The sequence below is a fragment of the Streptopelia decaocto genome (assembly GCF_964273445.1).
Source record: "Streptopelia decaocto genome assembly, chromosome: 15".
NCBI classification, from domain to species: domain Eukaryota; kingdom Metazoa; phylum Chordata; class Aves; order Columbiformes; family Columbidae; genus Streptopelia; species Streptopelia decaocto.
The window spans coordinates 8497072-8521731 of NC_138670.1; the positions used below are offsets into that span (position 1 = coordinate 8497072).

Sequence of the window (24660 nt, forward strand, 5' to 3'; positions counted from 1 at the left end):
TTACTTCAAATGCAGCAGCTGTTTTAGATTTATACAATGTGCCACAAAGGTTCCAAAATCCCAGGCCAGTTATCCAGTGAAGCACAATATTAACACTTGTTCCTCAGAGTTACTCAGACTAATCTCCTGAAATATTTTTGGCCTAATTGAATTAATCTCTTCAGTACTAGGCACAGCCTAGCAGTCAGGAAACCACGTCTCTCTCTCTCAGCAGCCGGCCAGAAACAACCGGTGTCAATAATATCTTCCTACTGTCTTTATACCCCCAAATTTCTCCACATCCGAGCAAGCATGTACCAGAAAATTACTATAAGAACTCTAGAGGGCAAAGAAAGCAGTCAAAAGGATTTTGGTTTCCAATTTTCTATAAATAGCAACAAAATCCCCAAATCACACAGTGTTCCTTTGCAAAACAATTTACCTTCAAAGTAATGAATTGCAGATCCTCCAGGAGAGCTGGGGGGTGGAATTCCACGTTCAGGACTAACCTGAAACAACACACCAAAGCTGCAATTCAAAAACGATTTATAAAACATGGAAAAGTCTTCCAGAGAATGGTTCATGCACTTCATAATGAAACACAGCTCCAAGAAAAACTAATAGGAACTACATATTGCTGGGCCTCACAGCTAAATTCCAACCAAAAATGGGAAGTTAAAAAAAAGCTATTTCAGTGCTTTTGACTAAAGGGAAGAGATCAGAATGATGAGTCCTGTGCTGTATGAAACTACGCTAATAATAATATGTGGTTTCAAAACCGGCATCTGAATCCATTCTTCCCAGAAGACAACGAACACCCGCATCTCCTGGTGAAACCAGTGAGAGCTCATGTATCCTCTGCACTTCTCCAAACTTCAGCCATTAAGTGCCAGCTTCCCAAACTCACAAATATACATTACTTTTTTTTTTTCATGGGAATAACACAAGGGATAGAACTTGCCAGTTGTTCCATGTGAAGGCAAGTACCGTTGTTAAACTGTCATTTATTATTCTGTAGCTCAGAAACTACAAATTTTGAAACCTAGTTGCAGAAGCAAAAAAAAGACCTCTGTATCTACCTGCATATCCAGGCTTAACATTGTCTTAACTCCACCATGACCACAAAATCATCCAAGCACTGACTCCAACACAGAGCAAATCATACAAACCTGTGAGATGCTCGATACGCTGCTAGCCTTTCTCTTTAGTGATCCTTCTTGGCAAACAGTGAGTAGAGAACTGGGAAGAATTGATCTGAAATCATTAAAGGATCGTCGGCGAATTCCGTCAAGTTCTTCTGGAACTCTCAGGGAATGCGGTGGAATTTTTGGAAAAAGCTTTGAAAGGAGAGCCTCCTCCGAATTGCTGAAGCGACCGAAGGCTCGAGAAATTCCTATCAGGCAGGGTACTGCATACTTGCATAAATATTCTGGAAAAGAAAAACATATGTAACAGTATATTAACAGTAACTTAGAGCTTCCTCTTTACAGTTTTGCTACCACTTCACTGAACTGTTTCAGCCCAATGTGCCTTACAAAGACATATTTGTGCAAGCAGAGGAAAAAATCACGAAAATATCGCAAATTAATACACTTCTGCTTCCATGTTAACCAGTCAGCAACAAAGAGAATAAATATGTGCTAGGGGAAGTAGAAGAAAAAAGCTGCTCACTTTTCAGAAGTGATCCTGATAATCAGAAAACACAAGAGAAGTTCAAAGGGCAGGAGTTACAAATATAGCAACAATTTTAATAGTACCTTTATCATGCATTTGCGGGGTCTGGCACATTCCCAACAGGAACTGCATTACTTGTAGAATTGCATCCAAAATCTAAAGTAATCAAGACAAACACACAAAAATACATTTTGGTAGAGAGAGATCATTATCTTATACTAGATCACTATAACAAATGAAACTTGCAAATATTAATGTAACCACTTCTGTAAACAAGGTTTTTTAAATGCTTTGTGACCAAAAATGTCTATTGCCTTGCCTCGGCTTACAGAGCTGCTTTTGTGAACTCTGCAGTTAGCTGGTATGTACTAGCAGAATAAATATGCAGCAGTTCTAATTTCAGTATCACAACCTGAATACATTGACACCCAGAAGTAACAGCAGACTTGAGTATCTTCTAGATACCTGAGTATTAATTAAGACGAGCAAAATAATGCAACAGTACGCATATTAAAGCAATTCATCCCTTTGCAAGAAAGGAAGCAGCTGTAGTTCACTCATCTCTAGACTGTCGTTATTCCAGAATTATAGAACTGGGCACTACATTAGCACAAACTTTAAATAAACTCTACCTGCTCTCTGAGAGACGCGTCCCTGTAAGCAACGTCTGATAACAATGTCACCAAGCAGAAGCTGAAATTTTCTGCAACTGGAAGCAAACCTGCAAAGTAATGGACAGAAAATAAGCCACTTCAGTGTTGTTAGAGAGAATCAACATAGAGCAGATGATAATAAAGCAAGAAGACAGAAGTGATTCCTATGTCATACAGTAAAAAAAATTATAATACCCTTTGTGAAAAGTATTCTTATGTTAATTTTAAGAGATATTAAGGGAGAAAGAAAGGAAATGGTTTAAATAGCAACTAAGCATCAAAGCTAAAGGTAGAGCATACAAATCTTGGGTTCCACCCTCTTACTCCAACTACTACACAATCTTCTCTCCAATTTAGTAACCAAATACATTGAGTGTAGGATTATTTGGGAAGTGCAATTTATCACAAAGCAGTCAAGCAAGAAAGGTGGGAGCTGTTTGACTTCCTCTTTGTTTCTAAAGAAAATCAATAATAAAGGCTGTTGAGTCAGGAGCTAAGAATGCAGCAGGACCTATCACCTCTCCTGAGTAACCTTTGTTAGTTCTATTTCCGGGCCAGCATCCCATGAGAATGAACAAAAAACCCAAACATCACCTTTGCCTTTCCGTGCATTGCTTTCTTCTATCCATTGGACCTTGGGAAGACCCTTCAGAAGTCGAAGCAGGTACGGAACCACATTATCTTTGTGCTAAAGAGGAAAAAAACTCTATTTAAAATGAAGAAGAAAAGCTGAATCATATCATCTCAAGATATTTTAGATATATAGGAAGACTACATTAACCACATACAGAACTCGCTTCTAGTAATTATTCCACAAGCTTCAAGAGTACTGCAAAATTTATTGCAACGCAGGCAAATGAAAGTAAACTAATTCAGTGCTATAAACCAAATCCTTCCATTTTAGGCAACAGTTCACTCTGCACAAAAGTTGGAGAAAAAAGTTGCAGAACAGTAAGCCATCCCAAACAATTTATTAGTTTACAGTAAGGTCACAAAATTATTTTAAGGCCACTAGAAATTCAGTGCCAGTCCCAATTCAGTACATGTGATCCATTGCTCGGCCTTATACAAGTCACTTCAAATATCTGTGTAATGCTGCAGTTTCCTCATCTGCAAATCACAGCACTTTCCCCACTCATAGAACTGGATTAATTAATAGTAACTGCTGGCTTTGAAAATTGCTAAGAAACATGAATACAGCTGCCTTATTTAAACTTCATACTATAAAAACCACAATATTAATAATATGCATGCATGCTATATCATAGTAAATAGATACCAAACAGGAGGAGTTCAGGGCTGACGCAAACCCTGGCAGCACTGAACGACTTAAAGTGAGGTCTAATGACTTTGGACCTAGGACGTGGTATATCCCTCCTTTCCTCTTCACAAAACACCACCACACCCAGAGCTCAAAGAGAAGAAAACCAGCTTGTCAAAGCCAGGCTGACAGACACAAAGGGACGTTCGTACACAACACAGCCTATGTGCCCTGTGTGTTTACCCTGGCTAGTGCCAGGCATGAAAAGGCTCATTACAAACCTGATGTTCAGGAGTATGTTGGAACATACTGTCATTCAGAAGCATGTGGGGAAGAACACCCAGTGACACATATGGTTTGAGCAAATCCTCCTGAAAAGCTTTCCCTTCTCTCCTTAAGCTGTGATGACGAAAAAACACGAGAGCAGTTTGGCTGTGGCAGTGCCATGACTACTGATGATCACATTCATCAGTGCTGCCCTCGTTTCCTTGTGCTCTCCTGCCTGCATCCATCTGTTACCTCTGATCTTCTTATTTATTTTTATGGATAGCAAATACCAACTTTTCCTTCACTGAACAACCACACTTGAATTAATCCAAAAATCTTACAAGTTAAATAGAGTTAGCCTAAGTAAGAAAAATACCTGAAGGTCAGATTCAATTAGAAAGATTCCTAAAGCAATAACAGCATCTCTGCGACGTTCATCTAACTGGAAAATGCCATGGAAATCCACTGGACACATACAGAGCAGTTTTTGTACCTGAAAAACAGCAGAGGGAAAGAACAGTTGGAACGAGAAGCTCCCAGCTGTCGTGTCCATGCCCTAGACAAGCAACGGCCTGGGCAGCTCTAGTACAACTGCAAATATTTCCACAGCAGAGAAGGAGCTGACAGGCTGTGGTTTTCAAAACTCCTTCAGATCTCCTCTGTTTGAAGTGAACAAGAGTCTTTCCATCTTCTGGAAGACAAACAGGTGGCCACATGACTCCACTTTAACCACCGATCTTAACGAGAGCATCTAAGGGCTAGGAAAGAGTGATGAATAACAGAAAGCAGAAAAAGACAGAAAAATCTCAAGTAGATGTCAAATATTTTTACCACAACATGGGTTGATTTAAAAGCTTTCTTCAACACTTGATCAAGCTGTCTGTTTGTTTTCAGGTCTCAAAAGAATTTCTGAAACTGTTCAGAGCATCACATTTACAGAGCTCATTCCTGCATCCCTGGTACAACAAAGCTGTCCTTCCACTAACTCACTGGGCATTCTGGATGTGCAAGAAACATGCAGCAGGCACATGCACATATATTTATTACCGTAAACAAAAAATGGGTGAATGCAGCTTTGGTTACAGCTGCACCAATGCCTTCTTCATACATAGTATTAGACCATCAACTTGTCACCTAGGTAGGACTTTTGCTTAAATCCTTTTAGCACAACAGATTAAGTTACTAGAACTATTATCTTCTCACTGCTTAATTATTACTTCACTCCATACCCAGCAAACACACATCTAAAGAATATATCAAATTTCCCAAGTACTTTGTTTTCCTATAGAACTGTTAAAAAAGGGTTAATGCAACAAGCATGTTGTCTTTTTATGAGTTGCCTTGATGTTAATAAATATTACCTAAAAAGGACTGTTATAATAAACACCTCTGAATAACCTATGTTTGGATGACAAGTTACTTCCTATTTAGATAACTCTATAAACGCTCCACCTTGAAATTTCTAAACCAATATTTCCCTGGAGGATTAAAAGAATTTGCTGGATGCCCAGTGGAATTTAAGCTTGTCCTTAAGCTGCCAGACCTCCTAATTACAAGACCAGTAACACAACACAAATAATTGTCTTGCTCAACACAAAACACAGCAGAGGAAATATAAGCTCTGCAAAATAACTTCTGATGCACACGTCCCATGTCGGGTCAACATTTGTAATGACAAGAGGGAATAACTTCAGCTAGAGAGGAATCGTTAATGTCATTTAAGCCTCTGCAAACTCGCGGGACGTGCAGTCACCGCGAGGACCCACATCCGTGGTGAGGACACGAGGGCTGTTCCGAGGGCGGGGGCTCCTACCACAGCTGTGGTTTTGTTCAGATCACACGGGGCCACCCGAGTGTCCCACAGGCCCAGCAGCCCCCACGCACACACAGTGTGCCGGAGCCCACGGGCACGGGGCAGCCCCAGCTGAGGGGCTCGGACCCGCCTCCCACACGTGTCACAGGTCCCCGCCGTCACCGGGCCACCAAACCACCCAAGGCCGCGACTCTCCGCCCTCCCCACCCACGCAGCACAGACTCTCCAGAGCCAGGGCCCCAGTCCCGCCACGGCACCGCCCCCTCCACACAGACTCCACTCGCGCGACGCCCACACACTCGCGGCTCCCACGCCAGACCCCCCCACAGCCGCAGCCCCTACGCGTGACACTCCCGCAGTCCCCACACAGGCACCTCCCCACGCGTGACAGCCCCTCCTCACACACGCACCTTCTCCAGCGGCGCGGGGCTCTGCACCGCCAGCGACCGCGCCAGCGACAGCACCGTGTTGAAGTAGAAGCCGCGCGAGGCGCCCGCGCTGCTCCCCCGCCCCGCGCCCGCGGCGGGAGCCGGAGCCGCCGCCGTGGTCGCTGCGGCCGCCGCCGCTGCCGTCGCAGCAGCAGCTGCTGCCGCCGCTACTGCAGCAGCCGCCATGTTGCGGGGAAGCCAGGGGCTGCCCGCCCCGCCCCAGCAGCTCTCACGAGAGCACAACACACCAACCACACCATAAACATGGCGGCACCCGCAGCTACTTCACTGCCGGTGGGCGCCCCGCCCCGGTGCCCGCCCCCAGGCGCTGCGCCGCACATGGGCGCGCCCAGCACGCTCCTCCTCTCTGCTGCGGTGGTTCCTCCCGGCAACCGCCGGTCCCTCAGCCGTGCCCGCCGCGCTCGGCCCGCCCCGGAGGGGGCGGTCTGGTGGCTCCGTGCAGCGGCGGCCTGTGGGCGGAAGGAACGGAGGAGACTGCGGCCTGAGGCGGCGGTGGGGCAGGACAGGCCTGGCTCGGTCCCCGTGAGGAGCCAGGGCGGGGGCGCCGTCTATTAGCGCTCCCTTCGCGGCCCGCTGTCGGCGGCACCATGTCGGCCCTCCCGAGGAGCTACAACCCTTTCGCCGAGGAGGAGGATGAGGAAACGACGGCCTGGCCGGCGAGGGGCGGCGGGGAGGCGAGCGCCGCGGAGCGGCAGCGGTCCCTGCAGCAGGAGGTGCTCCGCCGCTCCGCCGCCACCGCCGACAGCACCGCCCGCTCCCTCTCGCTGCTCTACGAGTCCGAGCGCATCGGGGTGGCCGCTTCCGAGGTGGGTCGGGGGCGAACTGGGCGCGGAACCTTCTCCTTTCCCCCCTGTGCCGGGGCTGCCCTGCGCCTGCCGCCCCCGGGAGGGCTGTCTGGATTAAACCTCCTGAGGGGGAAGTTGTTTTCCTTTGTTTCCCCGAAAGTCTCCCGAAACGGCTCTTTTTAGAGCTATTAAATGTTTCAAAGACAACGTATTCCTCTGTGTTATTGTGGGCTGCTTTTCTGAGTGGTGACAGTTTGTTTTTTTGAGGAAAAAAATCCTAGTTAAACCCTATCTATAAAATACTGAGACTAGGACTTGGCTGTGTTTTCAACTCCTGTTAACGATTCTCACTAAGTTTTATTAACGGTCTGTATACCTGTTTTCATCCAACTAAGAAGGTTTTTGGCAGTTGTCTTTTTGGTAGGCCATGTTAGTTGCTTGTGATGTGCTCACTTCACCCCGATTAATCATTTCCTTCATTCTTCTGGCCATGTTTCAGAATATTTATGCTCAGAACCATGCCTCATAAAGGTCTGTCCTTTGTGTCACCTGCTAATGGGATGTTTCCTTCAATGTCAGTGATGTGACTGCCTCAGTTAACCTGAGAGCACCCACAGGCTGCAGTCGGTGCTTCTGCTCAAGGGGGTTTTTGGTGCCACTTCTGCAAACTTGCAGCCTTGTGACTTGTGTTGTCTAGAAAAGCACGAATGAGCGATCAAGAATTTAGGCTTAACACAGGGCTCATGGTAAATCTTGAACTGTATGTGTTTGCTGCTTCACTGAGGGGAAGAAAAGTGTATTCCACTGAAGTTCCCTGAAGTTTAGAGAGAATATGAACATAAGTTCTTTGTTTTGCATTAATGTTGGCTGCAGACAGCTTTCCTGCTAGAATTAATCTTTGGATTACTTTGGAATAATGTTTGTGCTGCTGAATTAAAAAAAAAACAAAACAAAACACATGATAGTACATATCAGAATTACTAAATCCTGCACTGTTAGTATCAGCTAAAACATCATTCCTGCAGTATGGGAAAATTCTGTTAGCATTTATTTCCTTTGGTTGTTCTCTTTCTAAACTATCAGGATCATGCCATTAATGTGAAGATAGTATCCCTTCCCAATGAAGATGTCGTTCTCAACTAGAAACAGTTCTGCTTGCTCATTTCCTTGCCATAAACCTTTGCATTTTCAGTGCATCACCCATCTGGTGCCCTGCTTGTTCTATCAGGAACAGATGTAAGTGTCAACCTGACAAAAGGCCAGTACATAAAATTCCTTGGTGCTGTTTGTAGCAGGTGTCAGGAACCTGACATTGTGTAGTGCTGAGGATTTTACAGCTGGTTAATGCTATGGTTGACCAGCAACTCTTGACTTAAATGCCCTGGAGGAAGAGGAGTGAGTGAAAGAGCTGTATGTCTTTAGAAGTAATCTACACAGCTGAAGGAACTGTCATTTTTGTTTAGAGTATCTGTAAAAATGTTTGATGTTTCAGTTTATTTTGGCTTTATTAGCTTTTTTTTTTCTGTCTGTATCTGTTAGGAACTTGTACGTCAAGGAGAGGCCCTGAAGCGCACAGAACAGATGGTAGATAAAATGGAACAGGACTTGAAGACTAGTCAAAGGCACATAAATAGCATTAAGAGTGTTTGGGGGGGCTTGGTAAACTACTTCAAAGCCAAACCTCCAGAGAGCAAGCCAGAGCAGAATGGAACCCCTGAATATTATGCTAACAGTAGGTAAGTACAATAAACATTTTACTTGGGACTGATATCCCACAGCATCTCTTGAGATGTCTCCAGAAAAACAGAACTTAAAATAAAAGATCTCTTGATTCTGTCAAGGAAAATCCTGAGTTGGTGTCTAGCTCCCGTGTTACTTTGAGAAAAATACTTGTGTTTTTAGTGGTAAGAATAACTTTGTGGGAAATTAATGTACAAGTATTATGAATTATCATACTTACTTCAGTCTTGTCAGGAAATCATGATTTGTAGCCTTGACATGGTTCCATGTGTGTTTCTCTAGCTTCTCTTAAAAGCTGCAATTAAAATGATTTGCTTTAAAAGTGCTGTGTCTTACAGCACTTGTCTTTCTTCAGCTGAGAAATCTATGTAAAGCCTGGTAGTGCTGCACGGATTGATTTCCTTCCCTCTTGCTGCATCCTCCACTAGAGGACAGCACTAGGTTGCCTCCAAGATGGAAGATAGTTTTGGTTTTGATATCAAAGTTTCCATATGCTATTTTCAGCACTAAAGCAACCAGTTCTGCTTTCACTGAAGACAAATGCTTGTACTTAATTTTAAAGAAACATTTTGGATAAGGTCTAACAAATTTGCTCTTTTTGCATAAATTGTTACCTGTTCTTATGTAACAGATTCAGTATGAAGCCTGTGGTCTATAGGAATGTTTTATTTTTCTTCTCTTTACTACCAGATTAAAGGAAGCAATGATGTCTAGTAAAGAACAAGAGTCAAAATACCAGGAAAGTCATCCAAATTTAAGGAAACTAGATAATTCAGGTTTGTTAACTTTATTTTACACAGAATGTCTGTCATCAACATAGGGTGAACCTGCAGAGTGGTGAAGGCAGAGACCCTTCAGCCTGCCCAACTGACTGCATTGCTGCCTAACGCTTGGAGACTTGTGTCCCAGCCTTCATGGCTTTGAATTCTTGGGAATTGTTTACCCTAAAATTCATTATACCCATGCTGAAGATGTGAAATATTTTACTTGCACACAGATTTTATTTAACCCTTCCTGCAGGGGGATTTATGCTGACAATATATCCACTAAAGACTTTAAAAGCACCCAGTGCTTATGTTTGCACAGAGGAGACTATAGCAAAGGATCCCCACAGTGTGTAGGCAGCATTGTCCTGTGTTTGCCAAAAGGTTAACTTGTACATGCAGAGGGTCTCCTTTTTAACCATCACTTGTCATAGTTTTCAGATATGTTTTCCTTCTTGTTTCAAACATGGACTCTAACCCTTCATGCTGAAGTCATTACTTGATCTGCATAAGGGAACGTTCAGGGTTTGCTCTTGTTCCCCAGTCTTACAATGTGTTAATGTCTGTGATGATTTTTGTGTATAATGTGACTGCTCCCTCTTAAAATGAGGTTCAATTATTTAGTTTAGTAAGAATGAGAAAGCAGCAGGTGTCCTTATAGTTGTAGTTCTGTAAGTAAAGAAATACTTTTTGGTAACATTAATTTCCATTCCACTCCACATAAGATTAAAATTCTGTCCAAAATAACTCTCTGGTGGCTTGACCTGGGGAAGTACTCACTGCTGGTGGAAGTTACCAACCTACCTGCTTTCTTGGTTAAGTGTGGGTTTTTTCCTCAAATACTCAATGAAGCTACAAAAGGCAGCCCAGAATAGAATAATTGTAGCTTAATAACTAGTCATCTTGAGGGGTACCCTATAGGTAGTGATGTCAGACTGATTTTGATACTCGCGTTAATGTGTTATGTGATTACATGGCAGCTGTGGTCAGACTAATTTTAAATAGCCCTTCAAAAACTCTAAAGCCTCTTCTTACTAACTTTTTAATTATTATAATCTGTATTTTATACTCTTAACAGACAATGATTTTGGCAAAGCAGATTTAGTTTCTTCAGTGCAGAGGGATTCGTATCCGAAGAACCAACACCTGCGAGCTTACCACCAGAAAATTGATAACAACTTAGGTGAGTGAGAAAATTGAAGCTGTTTGATGTAATACAATTTCCAACTTCTGGTTCTTAAGCCATAGAAAATTACTACGTAATATATTGCCAACAAACAGGGTTTGTTTTGTTCACATGGGAAATGTCATCATTAAAAAAAAATAATCATTTCCTTGTATTCTGGATTCCAAAACTACCTACATGGCAGAATCACGTTTGGTTGAAACATACATTATTTGTATGGTCAAATGCTGCAGCATGTCTGTGGGTCAACTACTTGCAAATATTAATGACAAATCTGAGTTAGAAATGCTTTTCACCTGAAACCAGCTGTAAACAAACTGGGTACGACTCATGGAATACTATAAATTTGCTGTGGAAACTGATCTGCTATTGGCATCAATGCTTCAGCTCTTCTGCAACATGGTTGTGCTTTAGAAATAGATTTTGAATGGCCCCTGAGCAAAGAGACCAGGGAGAAAAACCCCACACCAGAAGCATAAGTCCTTCTAGATCATGTATTGACAGTAAGAAAAATATTATTATTAGATGTGAATATGCCAGTAAATCTCTGTCATTTGAATGAGGAAATGGTGCCGATGTATCCATAACACTTGCATTCAGGATATGAAACTGTTTCTTTGAATCACCTTGTAAGTTGACTGGAGTATCACTGGGACAAACAGGCTTATCTATCCCTTCTGAAAAGCTTTATTAAACAGGTATTGGTAATATTACTAAGGAAATACTGCTTCAGATTAACATCAAGATTATACCAGTGTGGACACTTACTCCCTCTTTGTCTAAATCCTACCACTTACATTGAAAGATGTGTTCAACTTCACTGACAGCTAAGCTCAGATATTAAATTGTACATCAGTTTGGACCCAAAGAATTTACAACTGTGCGCAGCTTTTGAAATAAAAATGTTTTGTAGAAAATAGAATCAAAAGGCACTAAATATTTAATTTGTGAATTTGCTGCATTTTTTAATGACTTCTAAAAATTATTCAGCTGCCTTTCTCTTCCTTTGTTCTATAGCAGATATACTAAGTGCCTCTTTGCCTACATGTGTCACTGTTTAGCTGACCTAGAAAGAAGAGATTGGAAAGAAATTGGAAAGCAATACATCAAAGAGAAAGAGTCAATCATAAGAGTTAGCAGAAGCACATTTGTTACTCCCAAGCTGTGCAAATCCTACTAGCCTCAAGAGAATTTATACCAATCGATCATCCAATAAAATAGTTTTGTTATTGCCAAATTAGAAAATCTGGAAATTGGATTTTTTCATCTGTGTTGAATAATTAATGGCTTAAATCTTCAGTGTATTGATGATATCAAATTGAGGTAGTGAGCATATTGTGTGTATTGAGCTGAGAAAATATGTAAGATGTACCAAATTTTCTATCGTACATTTAAAAAAAAAAAAGTAAAAAGTATGTTATTACAAGGTATGTGATTTTATAAAGATATAATTTGGTTTTAAGCATTTCTAGTTAACTTGTAATGGAAAAAAGAAGAAAGCAATTATTTCTGGTAGTAATGCAGAAGCAGTGTTAAAATATTGGTGCTTCCACTACTGAAGAACACTGTAACTGTCATCTTCTAACCCAGGGTTTTGGAGAAGAGGGAATGTTGGTAGTGTCCATTTAAACAATATGCATTATACTGCTTTGATTCCTTATGGTCCCTCTCTTTGTTGACAGATGAGATGTCTTCTGGGTTGAGTCGTCTGAAAAACCTAGCTCTTGGTCTGCAAACAGAAATAGATGAGCAGGATGATATGCTGGATCGGCTAACGAAAAAAGTAGAGACACTAGATATCAATATTAAAAGCACCGATAAAAAAGTCCGACAACTTTAAAATATTTTTAGCATTTTTTTTGTCCGGTGTCAGTTCTTCCTTGGATGTCTTATCTGAATCGATCTCTTCAATCTTGGACAAAGTTGGTTTGTTTTTTCTGATATGCTATTGATTTTGTCATTAAAATTTCATAATCCTAAGTGCAGCATAATACCTTAAGTTTCTTCTTAATGTACATGGGAAAAGCGCACGTTGAGTGAAATCTCTCAACACTTGGTAAATGCTTTTGTGCTGGATACCCTGCTCGATTGTGTAAGTGTGTCATGTGCGTGGAGGAATTTGCAGTCTACAAAGCTCCAGTGTCCTTGGCCTGGGAGCTGGGATGAGAAAAGTAACTACATTTTGCCTCTGTTTCGGGGAGGGGGCAGGGGGAACAGAGTGTGCTTCTTTGTTCAGAACAAATGTTGCTAATTCTGTTTACCTACAGCTATTTTAAATTCTGAAAAAATGCTGATTTCCAGCTGTAAAAATAATTCTAAGTGACTGTTCTCTGGCATTTCTGGGGCTTAAGGAATGAACTGTTCTATGGAAGTTGTGAAATATCAAGGGTGTCATGCAGTAATGATAATATCCTGTGCGTGTTCCCTTTACTAAGATGACTTTTACCAAATGCTGGATCCATGAACTGTGGTAGCTGTTTGGGTCACTAAATGCTATCACCTTTACAATGTTTTCAGTAAAGATCTCTGAGGGTATCTTATGGTCTGCAAGAAACACTGATTGACAGTGACCCAAAAAGTCTGGGTAACAAAATCAGGACTTAAATGTATATGCTTTTAAAGATTCTTTTGTAGAAATTGTCACCATCTGCATTTATATTTTCTGCTCTTTCTCAGCTTATTCAGTTATTGTGGTTATTTGAAAAATAGCTTCCATTTTAGAAATGGAGAGTTGGTCTGATACTGCTCAAACAGATCATAGGAGATCATTCTTTAACGTTTATTTTGCATGTCATTATGAACTCAGCAGCTGCTGCCTTTTCCTAGGTAATGCGGCTGGTTTTAAAACACTCAGCTATGGTTCAGATAGTTGTGTGTTGGCTTAGCAGGTGTGAAGAGTTCCTGCAGATGAAGAAAAGCTCAAAAAATGTCGGAGTCTTCCAGATACAAGTTGGGCCTTACAATTTGTTTTATTCTTTTGTATGTGTCACTGTAGAACAAAATAATTACAATTCCGCTCCCGCCTCAAGACATGATAATGAGAACTTGCTGTCTTCAAAACAAGTAATTTGGGTTTGGAGAGGCCAAGGGATGTGTGTCAGTGTTGCAGCGCTCGCTATCGCAAATGAGGATGAGTGGCTAATGAGAGATAGTTACTGTTCTGAGTTGGTGCCACATTATCTTATGAGCTAAAAGAAAACCTTGATGTTTAGGGCTATCAAGCTTGTATCCTCCAGAAACATCACATTCCTACTGTCCTGGTTCCTTTTTTAAAGGGATTTGTTACCTTGAGCTCATGTGCTACAAAGTGCAGCTGATTGTTAAGGAGATAAAAGAAGACTTGAACCTTTCTTGGTTTGCTGTGTCTGCTGAAAGTTCACTTGCAGAAAAACAAATCGCTAGAAAATCCGCAGTTCTTGGGCATAGTATTGTGGAAATAAAAATATTCCTGGGTTTACTAGCAAGGTAGAGCTGTGAATTAGATTTAAGGTGAACATGTTTTCCCTTATGTTACTGATGTCATTGGTTTCAGTCCCTAAAAAACCCCAGGCATTTTGCAGGGACATAAAACTACAAGAGCTATTGAGTCCCTTTAATTGCCTTTTAATTTGCACTTTGTCTCATGCTCATTTGGAATCTTGAAAACCTCATTAATATCAATCTATCGTCTGTTTGGGTGTATACCATGATTAATTCTCTTTTATTCTGTTAGAATATTTATGAATAATAAGATTTAATGTCTTAAGATGATTAATATGTTTATTTAGTTAATGATACCAATCATTAGTTTTCAAGATGTTAATTACCTCAGTGAAGGAAGATTGGAATTTTGCTTATACCTGTTTTAGTTTATTTGACTTTCCGCTTTTAATGAAAAGTGTGAAACTAATTATATGTTTTCTTATCCCAATGCCGTTTAACAGAAGCATTTTCATCTTGAAAAGGATTTAGAAATTCTGTGAGAGAATACTAAAAAATTGCATAGTAGTTAATGACATGACTTGTAATGTGAAATCTACCTTCACCTGTATGCAACTACTTCACAACTATGTTTTTTCCAAAGTAAGACTTTGGTAACTAGGATGTTATGCTGAGACTTTCTCCACTAGACTATGGTCAGTGGAGGAAAAATGTAGCTAGGGATTTAGTTGTGTTATGTGTAATAAGTGTCGTGGAGCTTCAATCCAAACAACTATGGTTGATTTAAGAGCAAAGTGAAGTTGTATAAGCCTTATCAGATGTGTACTGCATCCTGGATAGCTTTGCCTTTAAAAACACAGGCAGGAAAGAGGAAAAACAAATCCCTGTTTCTGCTTGGAGACCTTTGTGATCCAGGCAGACTGGAAAACCGGGATCTCGGCCATGCGGGAGCTTTGCAGAGGTGTCAAACTTCTCGTGTCTTCAACAGTCCCACGCACTGGCTCAGGAACGTATGTCTTTGCTTGGGCTTTTCTGCTCTATTTATTGGTGGGATTTGTTTTGTTTTATCTTAACGGCCTTGTTTAAAGGCTCATTTCCCACATCTCATGGGTATAAATGAATTTGGTACAAACTGAATTCCCTTTCTCAAGTTAATACAGATGCTTTATGCTGATAAAGAGCTTAAGTCTAACTGACATGAGGAGACCACACTGTTGTGTAATAGTGTGGTGTGGGTTTTTTTTTTTTTGCTGGTTGGAATAACTTTCTATTGTGCAGAACAGGGAAATGCAATGGAAAAAAACACACGAATTTTGCCTTTTCAGGAAATGTCATTTAGCATGTGTTATGAAGGATTGAAGTAGCTGTTCTTACTATTTCCTGAGATAAATAAGTTTTATTTCTTCTTGGATACTGTTGAAAAATATACCTTGTACAGGGCATAGGACTTTCAGAAGAAATTTAATTTACACTCAAGCACTAACTTGATAAGTTAAATGATTTTGCCTAAATACTTTTGTTGGCATAGGAAACGGGTGTCCTTGCAGCAAAATAGCTCTGGTTTATTTTATTCTTATTGGTGTGAGTAGAAGTTTAATATTAAAGTCAGAAGAAGATAGCCCCCAAAAATATATATATTTCAAGTCTTCTTTATAAAAGGACATTTTCTTGCTGCTTAGGAAGTTTGCTTATAAATTTCAAAAAGCTGTTAAACACTGGGAAGCAGCATAGCTTTCCTAACACAGACATAAGACGTACTCTAAAACAGCAAATGAAAAACAAGTGGGAATAAGCAATATCTGACTACTAGAGTCCCAGATGTATTAGATTGTAAAACTTCCTGAGCATTGAATGAAATATTGCAACAAGTGATGTGTAGCTGAATTTTAGTCTGTACTTCCAAGACTTGTTGGTGTGCTGAACCCCGGCTTACTGGAATTGTTGGGACACTGCATGGTGTCAGGGGGTTTTTAATGTGTGAAATTCATCTGATATGTTTTGCTGCCTTGTGGTTTTTGTGAAGTGATGTCATTTGTTAAATGGTGAAATAGAAAAGACTTTCCACCACTCTGCCTTCTGAACAAACAGAATTTTGTAGGCATTTTTACAAGTGTAACTTAATTTGGAGGTTATGTGTTAATTTTTACTTGGGAATATATGTGGCTTAATTTTTAAAATCACAGGCAGTGACTTTTTGTGTCCGTGGCATTTTTTAATAGTACTTTAATTCTCTGCCACCCAGATATAAGTTTTTATACAAATCAAATTGAAATATCCTTTTCTTTTATTTAAATGCAAAACTGGACTGTGGTTTAGCAATTCAGGAGATCGAATGAAATGAGTGTTGAATGGTAAAATGGTCAATAAAGGCGCTTGTTGTTAATGGAGATTTTTGCATTTGTTTCCCGCATTTCTTTGATTACAACATCATTGACACTTATTTTCCACAATAAGACCTGTTAAAATGCTGGACGTGCTCTGTTAAGTTTGCGCCAGAATGGAAATAGTTTTGCAGCTGGTGGGTTTTCTGGGAATAAAAGGAGGGTATTACATTTCTACTTGACTCTTGAGTAGATTCCTTTAGATCCTGAAAGGAATGCAAACAGGCATTTATTGTTGCAAAACTTTAACTTGTGATCATAAAATAAATCAAGATGTTGCTTGAAAAGTAACCTTGCTGTAGTGCTTGGTTATCAGGAATATCATAAACTGGATGTATGCATTAACAAGACAGGCGAACAGGACGGAGAACTTCACACAAATCTCTTTATGGCTGGTTGGGAATTTCAAGCCTCTTGTTTCCTCAAGGACTCCCTTGCTTACAGCGCGGTCCCTGCCTTGCTGGGAAACCAGAGGGCAAAGTGGAGGTAAAAGATGCTCAAGCAAGCATGTAAAACCAGGCAGAACAGGTGCTGTTGGAGGGAAGGACCCTCACGCTTCTGCCTGCCTTTTGCTCTCTTCCCTGCCTCCACAGAGAGGTTTGGTTTTAGGAGGGAGCTCTACCATTGTTGTTTCATTTTGCTAGGTGGTTAGTTGGAATCTTTGCTTCTGAATAAATCCATTACATATTCCTGAAGTGGGAAAATACGAAGAACTGCATTTGGGCCAGAACTGGGGGCTTGGAAAGGCTCACTTGAAAGAAAGCAGGGAGGTGCCCCACAATAAATAAACTGCCAAATCAGGAAGATCCCTGACTGCCAGGCAGGGTTTTCTAAATACAGTGACTTTGGAGCCCTGCCTCAGCTATAAAAAGTCTAGATGAGCTGTGACTTTGCTGTTGGTGAGGCAGAACCTTCTAGAAGATGTGCTCTCTCAGCTCTAGCAGTGGATATTTTTGGGAAAACAATGGCCCTCCTTGGCGTTTTCATTCTAGATGATCCTTTTTCCTCCATGTAAACTGTAAATCCATTAATGGATAGCAGTCATTTGCCAATGGTGAGCTCTGCCTGCAGGTCAGCACTCTGAAAAGCCACTTGAATTTCTCTTGCTTGGAAGAAGAAACCTTTGCCCAGCTCCGGTGTGTCTCAGCTGTCCAAGGTCAGCTGGGACAGCAGCAGTGTGCGCTGTTCCACCAGGGCCGTGCTGGATTTAACCCTTGAGTGCAGAAAGAAAGCGATCCGGTGGGAATGTGTGTGTCGATGAGCTGGGTGCCTGTCAGCCCTAGAGAGGGGGAGGTGCTGCCTATAAAAATTGATTAGTTAAGAGCAGGCATGTTAGAGCTGTGAGGAAAAATTATGTACCTTAATTATTTTCCTTTGGTTTTATTCAAGACCATTCCTTACTGACATTATGTATTTTGTAAAATAGGTAAAGTCAAGCCTCTTGACTCCTTCTGGCTTTTAGTCTCTCCCTACATTCAATCAAGCTATAACCTAATTTTGTCTCACTGAACATTCCCTGTGCCTTTACCAATTGCTTCCTTTCTCTTTCACCCATTATATTCGTCCATTCTCCATCCTATGGGGAAGAAATACTGAATGGAAGAGCTTTTCTTCATATGCTTTCATTGGTTATTGGCGAACATGAAAAGTTTTTATTTTCCTTAGCCATATCCCTCAGCAATTTCATGTGCCATCCAAGCAATGCGTTTATTACTGAAATTTGTGTGATTTAATAATTTCCTGGCACTATGATTCCAAAACATGTGGGAGGAAAAATGAAGGATTTTTTCCATATGCAGATGTTTGTTTTATTGCCTGAATCCTCACTCTTGACCCTTCTGAATGGCTCTTTGAGCTGCATTTTAGCTGCTTGTCCAGCTCAGTGAGTGAGAAAGATGGTGTGGTCAGACCACGGTGGAAGGAAGCTCATTCTTAGGAATCCAAAGTACCTCACTGCTCTAGCATTTTTAGCTTTGAATTTCTGGAGCTGTTTCCTTTTCCACAATCTCCATAAGCTAAATAAACACTCTCTTCAATTGCCTGCTTTACTGATCGGTGTTTGAAGTGCAATATTCCAGCCTTACTCCCCGCTCAAGCTAACCTGTGCTATGCTGGGTTTGCAGATGAACAGCACAACCCAAGCTGCTCTTCACCATGGGGAACAACAGCATGGTACTGGTTTCCACGTATCATTGGACTGCAGCAGTCAGTTGTAATGACAGAACAGTGGGGTTGGGTGCGTTAGAAGGCAAGAACCCAGAGCCTTAATTCGAGAATGTACTTACTTAAGAAATAGGTCCGTATTTATGATGAGTGTCACATAAAACCATTAAGGTCCCTTATATCTGCAGTGAGAGGCACATGTCGGTGTCTCACTGAGTCAGTCTGGCCATGTTACAACCTGCATGAATCTCCAGGGAATGTCTCTGCTTCCGTGGGTCTCTCAAGTGTCAGGGTTATGAAGCCAAGCCCTGTAAGAACAATTTTCATTTGGTATTTGGGAGAACCATTAATTCCAACTTACCCTTCCTCAGACTAGTGGTAAACAATGGAATCGGATAACATTTGTAAAGAGATTTGTTAAGCCTCTACAACCTTGTTACATACCTGCCCAAAAGTACTTAAAATGGACTTAAGGGAGAAAAGTTCTGTTGATAGCCTCAGGTGCTCTGTTGTTTAATTGTTCAGTCATTTGTAGGCCATGCAGTATAACAATGTGGTTTTATTTTGACTCTCATCAACTGCTCTGCTGTTTTAGTAGTTCTGTCTGTACTATGGAGTGACTGGAAGATTGCCAAGAGAAGTAAAGTCTGTGTGTGAACAGCCGGGAGCGATAATATGTAAATCTGGTGGAAAAAGGCAATTAAAGGCAGTGTCGAGATATAATGGAAAATAGACAATATGGAGCCTCCTCAGAAATATCAACATAAACAGCAGCTACTGTACAATGTCTCTGAAGTGAACTTCATTCCTTTAAATAGCTGCATTCTACAGAAAACAGATGGATTATGAAATCTGTGAGTAGACTTCCAGAAAACAATTTGGTCTTCAGGAACATGTCCATGTTGATGTTCAGCATATCCTTCTGGCACAAGGGCACAAGATGCTGCTTCTCCCTGCTGTTGTATTTACATGTTAAAGAGAGAAGCTGGGAAGTTGGATTACATGCAGGCCAAATATAGCTGAAAATAATACCGCATGTCGTATGTAACTATGAATGGAGATGAATAGAGAGGAAGTGATATCTGAGATAAGCAGTATAATAAAAGCTGCTTTGTTGCTTCGTAACCCAACAGCTGAGGAGGTAACACACCAATAAAACAAATCAGGGAGCCTGACTAAGCAGAGGGAGCCCGCTGGTAGCTCACCAGAATCTTGGGATCACCAGCAAATCCAACTGCATTTTTTTACAAGAGTGGGTGGACTGGGAAGGGACAGCCCATTCCAAAATGTTTAACTTTGTATTACAAATGAGGATGGATTCAGGCTGTGTTTTAATCCTGTGGCCTATATTTTACCATCCTTGTTTTGGAATAATTAATAAAAAAGCTTCGGAGAGTTTCCTGTATTTTACCAGACACTTATACAGCCATTTGTTTGCTTGCTTTGTGAATGAGTATGATCAGTCACAGCCCAGACATAGCGAATCAAGCTCCTGTTTGCAGACACAAACTTGGCAATATGCGTTAACTTGCATATTCTTGCATCAGGCAACACATCATGTGCTGTCTCAGTTGCGTTCTGAGCTAGAAGAGAAACATGCAGATATTTAAGGATCTTTGGGAGGGCTCATGGAAGTGAATGTTTCTTAACGCTAAACTTGTTTCTCTCAGTTCTTCAGTTCTCTTCTTCCAGTATAACCAGAGAAACAAAAGAGCTGCTTATTATTCTGAACAGTTACGTTTCAGTCTTCATGAAATGGATAGAAACACACAAAGATGAGTCACTGCTGATGTGCCCTGGCTACAGAGCCTTACTTGATCCAGTATTTTAAACATGTTCACAGTAGACTCTGGTTGAGTCAGAGCAAATGGCTTGTGGAGAGTTAGGATGGAAGAGGGAAAACTCTGACACTGGGACTGGAAATCATTCCGTTTCTTCCTGGATGCAGTGTTGTGTGGTGCAGAAAGAGGCAGGCAACCGAAAACTACTGCGTAACTGCACCTCCACGCATTCTTTTCAAAATTAGTACTTTATTAGGTCACATTTTTCCATTATGAGGCCCAAAAATCTGCAAAGAAGTGTGGCCACAAAATGCTAAATGAATGGTTTAACTAGCACTTTGCGTGCTTCCCCTTCCATTTTTGTGTTTGCTGAAGATACTCCGCATACCTGAAACAACACGGTTTGCCAAAAATTGATGTCACTTTTTCATGTTGCAGGGCACCCCTCGGGTCTTTAGAAAAGCGGGAAGTACCGAGTGCTCTTTAAGTTCAGGAATAGCTTTCTAAAAAGACAGCTATCTCTAGAAAGGTAGGATGGCACATTCCCTCTGGTGCTTGTTAAGGCTGCTTCTCTGCAAGAGGTTTTCTCTGTTTATTTAACATCCCTCATCCCAGTAGTAACAGTTCCACTGAAAGCACTGGCAAAAAGGGCACAGTTGTCTTAATCTGGTGCCATCAAAATTTGTTCTAGTGACAGGCAGCAAAATGTTGCTTCTGTTAGTAGTGGTAGGAAGATTTTAAAGGTAATTCAGACATTTCATTATAAGGGCTTTGAGCATGTACGTCTGTCCTCAGTTACATTTTATTCTACCTCAACCATCTTGCTTGTTATTTTCTCAAAAATCTAAAAGTAGCACACAGGTATGGTGGTTGAACCTCTCCAGGAAACACCTTTGTGTTGTGTTTGTCTTGAAAATTTTAGTTAAGACTGAAGTTCCAGAAAAGCCAGTCTGTTATATTCAGGTTATGTATGTTGTTAAGAACCATGAAATGCAGGGAACTTCCATTAAAACCTGTTCCACAAACAATTCAAGACAGAGGGAGCCAAGAGTGAGTAGGAAAATTAGGATGACTTTTATCTTCAGCTTCCTGAAATCCTACAAGCTGATAGAAGAAAAACAGGGTCTTTGTGTTACGTAAAATAGCATTACATTGTCTAATAAAAACCTGGTTTTGAAAGGGATAACATAGTTCAGGAAATAATGGTGTTTTCAGGAGGGGATTTCAGAACCTATCTTTGCAGTTAATGGAGACCTCCCCATCACATATGGCTGAATTTGGCCAATGGCCTCAAAACTTTCTATGGTGGGGAAAAGGAAACTGGCAAACGCAGGGAAAACACAGTCATAAAACACTTGTTTCCTTCTGGGCATGGGGGAATTCATAGCTTATTAATTTAGGGAGTGCTTCTTTCCAGGATTAAGAGAAGGGGAAATTTATTGTAAAGGTCTTATAGAAAATTAAAAGTCTGTTTATCATCTGCATGGTTTACTACTATACTCTAAAATGTAATGGGGTTTCTGCTTTTCTTGGCTATATTCTGTTTCCTGGATAATAAAATAATGTAAAGAAAATGAACACTGAGGTTTCCTTGTCACAGGTCTGATTCAAAGGAAATAGCTGAAAGGCCCTAACAGTCAATATATTCGGCATTTCCCGAATCACCCTAAATCACTCTATCAATTTGGGATTAGAAAACATTCAGCCTTGCTGTAGGACAGAGGTAATAACCAGAAGACCCCTTCAGGTCCTTCCAGCCTTTTCCTCTGTGTCCTTTTCATGCACACTCAGTAGTTATTCTCCTAAATGGTATTTAACCACTCAGACCACTCAGGCTAAGATTCTAAGATTTTACGTGGTCTATTTACAAGTCTAGCTTGGTTTCTGTCATTCCAGAACTAGTGAAAATAGCAATAGATGCACACTTCATTTATATTAGATATCTCATTTCTTTTCATTACTTATATTTTCAAATAACATGTTCACCCTCTATTCACTTGATGGATGAGTTGCCAAAGAAAACACTCTGGAGGAATTCAGCTCCTAAAAAGGTTGACGTAGCAAGCAGCCCTGACCCATCTGTCATGATTTTGAAGACAGACGTTGACTCCCATGTCCTTTATCCTGCTTTGCGTCACCGACCAGCAGAGCTCTGTTTTCACAAGGCTGAGCTGGAGGAGTTGCGATTTCAACTAATATATATTGCCGGGCAAATAACTCGGCATCTGTGCTGCAAACCCTGGAGAATACAAGTGTCCAGAGAAGAAGCAAACAAGCATACGAATGCACAGAGAGCGTGAATGTCAGCGCACCACACAAAGAAAGAAATGGTTTCTTTAATGGAAGCGCCTCTGGGAGGAAAGACAGGCATGTTGTTTGCAAGTTACAAGTAAATTATGTATCATCATGGCATTAGCTCAGTGGGGAATCTGAGGACCTCCAGCCTGCTCTACTGCTGCCTCTAGACACTTGTGTTCATCTTCACATTAAATGCCATCAGAATCTGTCATCTCCAGCAGAGCTTTCCGTGCACGGGGAATACAGGATGGGACTCCACATACCAAACTAAATTCATAAAGTGACCTTTTATCAAGAACATGTCAGGAGTTAAATTCACCATATCAGGGGATTTTCTTTAAATGGTAAGTGTGTACAACCACCTTCTCCTGCCAGAGAAAGAACTAGAGGGAATTTAAATATTAAACAGTTACACATTAAACAACTCTGCAACAGAATAGTTGCATTTCAAATCATCTCTTCAAAAACATTGCATTTACATTTTTTACCAGTCTGCTGTCAGCAGCTTGCGCAATGACTTACAGAAACCACAGAAGAAACCCTTCCAGAGCCTCAGAGTGCTTTGTATGACCCAGAGTTATGTGTTCAATAATAAGAAGAACAGATGGGAAAAGGAGAATTGAATTTCAGGAGAAAAGAACATTATTTGGATGGAATTTTGCACTAAAATGGAGAATGGCTGCAGGACATGTACAAGGAGTCAGTTCTGGATGGGAGATGATGAGAGGAGACAGTTCTTGACTCAGCAGTGAGGAGCCTGTTGGAAGGAAAGAGAAGAGACAGAGGAGGAAAGGGGAGGGCTCCGCCGTCTCCAGGAGACAAGCTGGAAAGGAGTCCAAGGAGCGAGGGTGTGGTTTGAAAAACAACGAGTTCAATTTCAAACTGGATCCTGAAGCAAACGAGGCAGTCAGTGAGGGCCTTGAGAGGCACGAAATGACAAGTTTCTCTGAATGAGACCAAATGGGAACTTTTGGAGTTGTTGTGACGCTGCTGCACCACAACATCTTGGTGCTGTGCTGCCGACACGGCGTCCCTCAGGTTCGCATTGATCTGGTGCAGAAAACACGGACGCTCAGCCGCCGCCACCTGGAACAGATGCAGATCAGACATTCTGTGTTCGGTGCTGTACCACACGCACCAGCTCTTCGGCAGTTTGCAGCGATCGGCCACAAGGATGTGCAAGTCCAGCCTGCAGGCTCCATCACTTGGTGCTTTACTTGGGCAGGTCTCCCGCTGTCAGCAGGTGGACACTCTCTTGTACAGAGTATGTGCTAGTGCCTCTTAATTTATTTATTTTTTAATCAAAACAGTGAAGTGGCCAAACATTTGCAAGTTGAACAGTTTTGTAGTTAAACGGTGATTAGAACTGATGTTGTGGAGCACGACTGAGAGAAACACTTAGGCAAAATGCATGTTGCTTTTCCAGTGAGGCTTCCTTGGCTGATTCTGTGGGAAGAGGACTAGGAAGATGTACAACACATGTCACATTTTTCCATGTAAAGAACAGTCCCTCTGAGGCAAAAATACAGCTCTTCTCAGGGCTGTTCTCAAATACTGAGAAAGAGCATCAGGCGACCATCCATAGGAGGAGCCAGAAAACCAGACAGCTGGAGGAGAGCAACCTCTGAAAAAATAGAGAAACATTTACCAAGAGCTTTTCCATTTGCACCGTTAAAGGATTGCCGGGGATTACACCCTTCTCAGCCACTAAGTGCTGCGGCTCTGCCTTTGACAGAGCAAGAGAGCAGCAGTTGGCTGATCAGAGGGGTGACAGCACAGCAAACATTCAGATTTGAGAGCCTTTACATTTCCTTTCAATAGACTGTAGGAGAAATACCTTAAATAAGGCCAGTAGTGCCTTTCTGTTGAGAAATCCCAAACTAAATATAGAAAATAAGGTTAAAATATTCAGTGAAAACTTCCTTACACAGAGCTGACTGCACAGAGCTCAGGTTTATTTCAGGTAGTTGCAATGTGGTGAAAAGATGGCAAATTACTTTTCCCTTCTTTTTTTGATTTGTGTCAAAATTTCACATACTATCAGCA

The 24660-nt window shown here is 41.3% G+C and overlaps 2 protein-coding genes across 3 annotated transcripts in view; one reads left to right on the forward strand and one right to left on the reverse strand.

Annotated features, from left to right (window-relative positions):
• The window catches only part of PI4KA (phosphatidylinositol 4-kinase alpha), a 55567-nt gene extending 49232 nt beyond the window's left edge, over positions 1–6335 (reverse strand). For both annotated transcript variants that reach the window (XM_082065854.1, XM_082065853.1), the window contains exons 1-7: positions 6058–6335; positions 4211–4327; positions 2901–2994; positions 2286–2374; positions 1737–1809; positions 1149–1408; positions 422–488 (exon numbers count right to left, since the gene is read on the reverse strand). In XM_082065854.1, coding sequence (XP_081921980.1) covers positions 422–488; positions 1149–1408; positions 1737–1809; positions 2286–2374; positions 2901–2994; positions 4211–4327; positions 6058–6261 — 904 coding nt within the window. In that variant the 5' untranslated portion in view covers positions 6262–6335. The remainder of the gene's footprint in view (positions 1–421; positions 489–1148; positions 1409–1736; positions 1810–2285; positions 2375–2900; positions 2995–4210; positions 4328–6057) is intronic.
• A 108-nt stretch (positions 6336–6443) lies between these two features.
• SNAP29 (synaptosome associated protein 29) lies at positions 6444–16378 on the forward strand. The gene is made up of 5 exons (XM_082065895.1): positions 6444–6902; positions 8421–8617; positions 9312–9397; positions 10464–10568; positions 12254–16378. The coding sequence occupies exons 1-5, from the start codon at positions 6684–6686 to the stop codon at positions 12409–12411; spliced, it is 765 nt and encodes a 254-aa protein (XP_081922021.1). The 5' UTR covers positions 6444–6683; the 3' UTR covers positions 12412–16378.
• The last annotated feature ends 8282 nt before the right edge of the window (positions 16379–24660 follow it).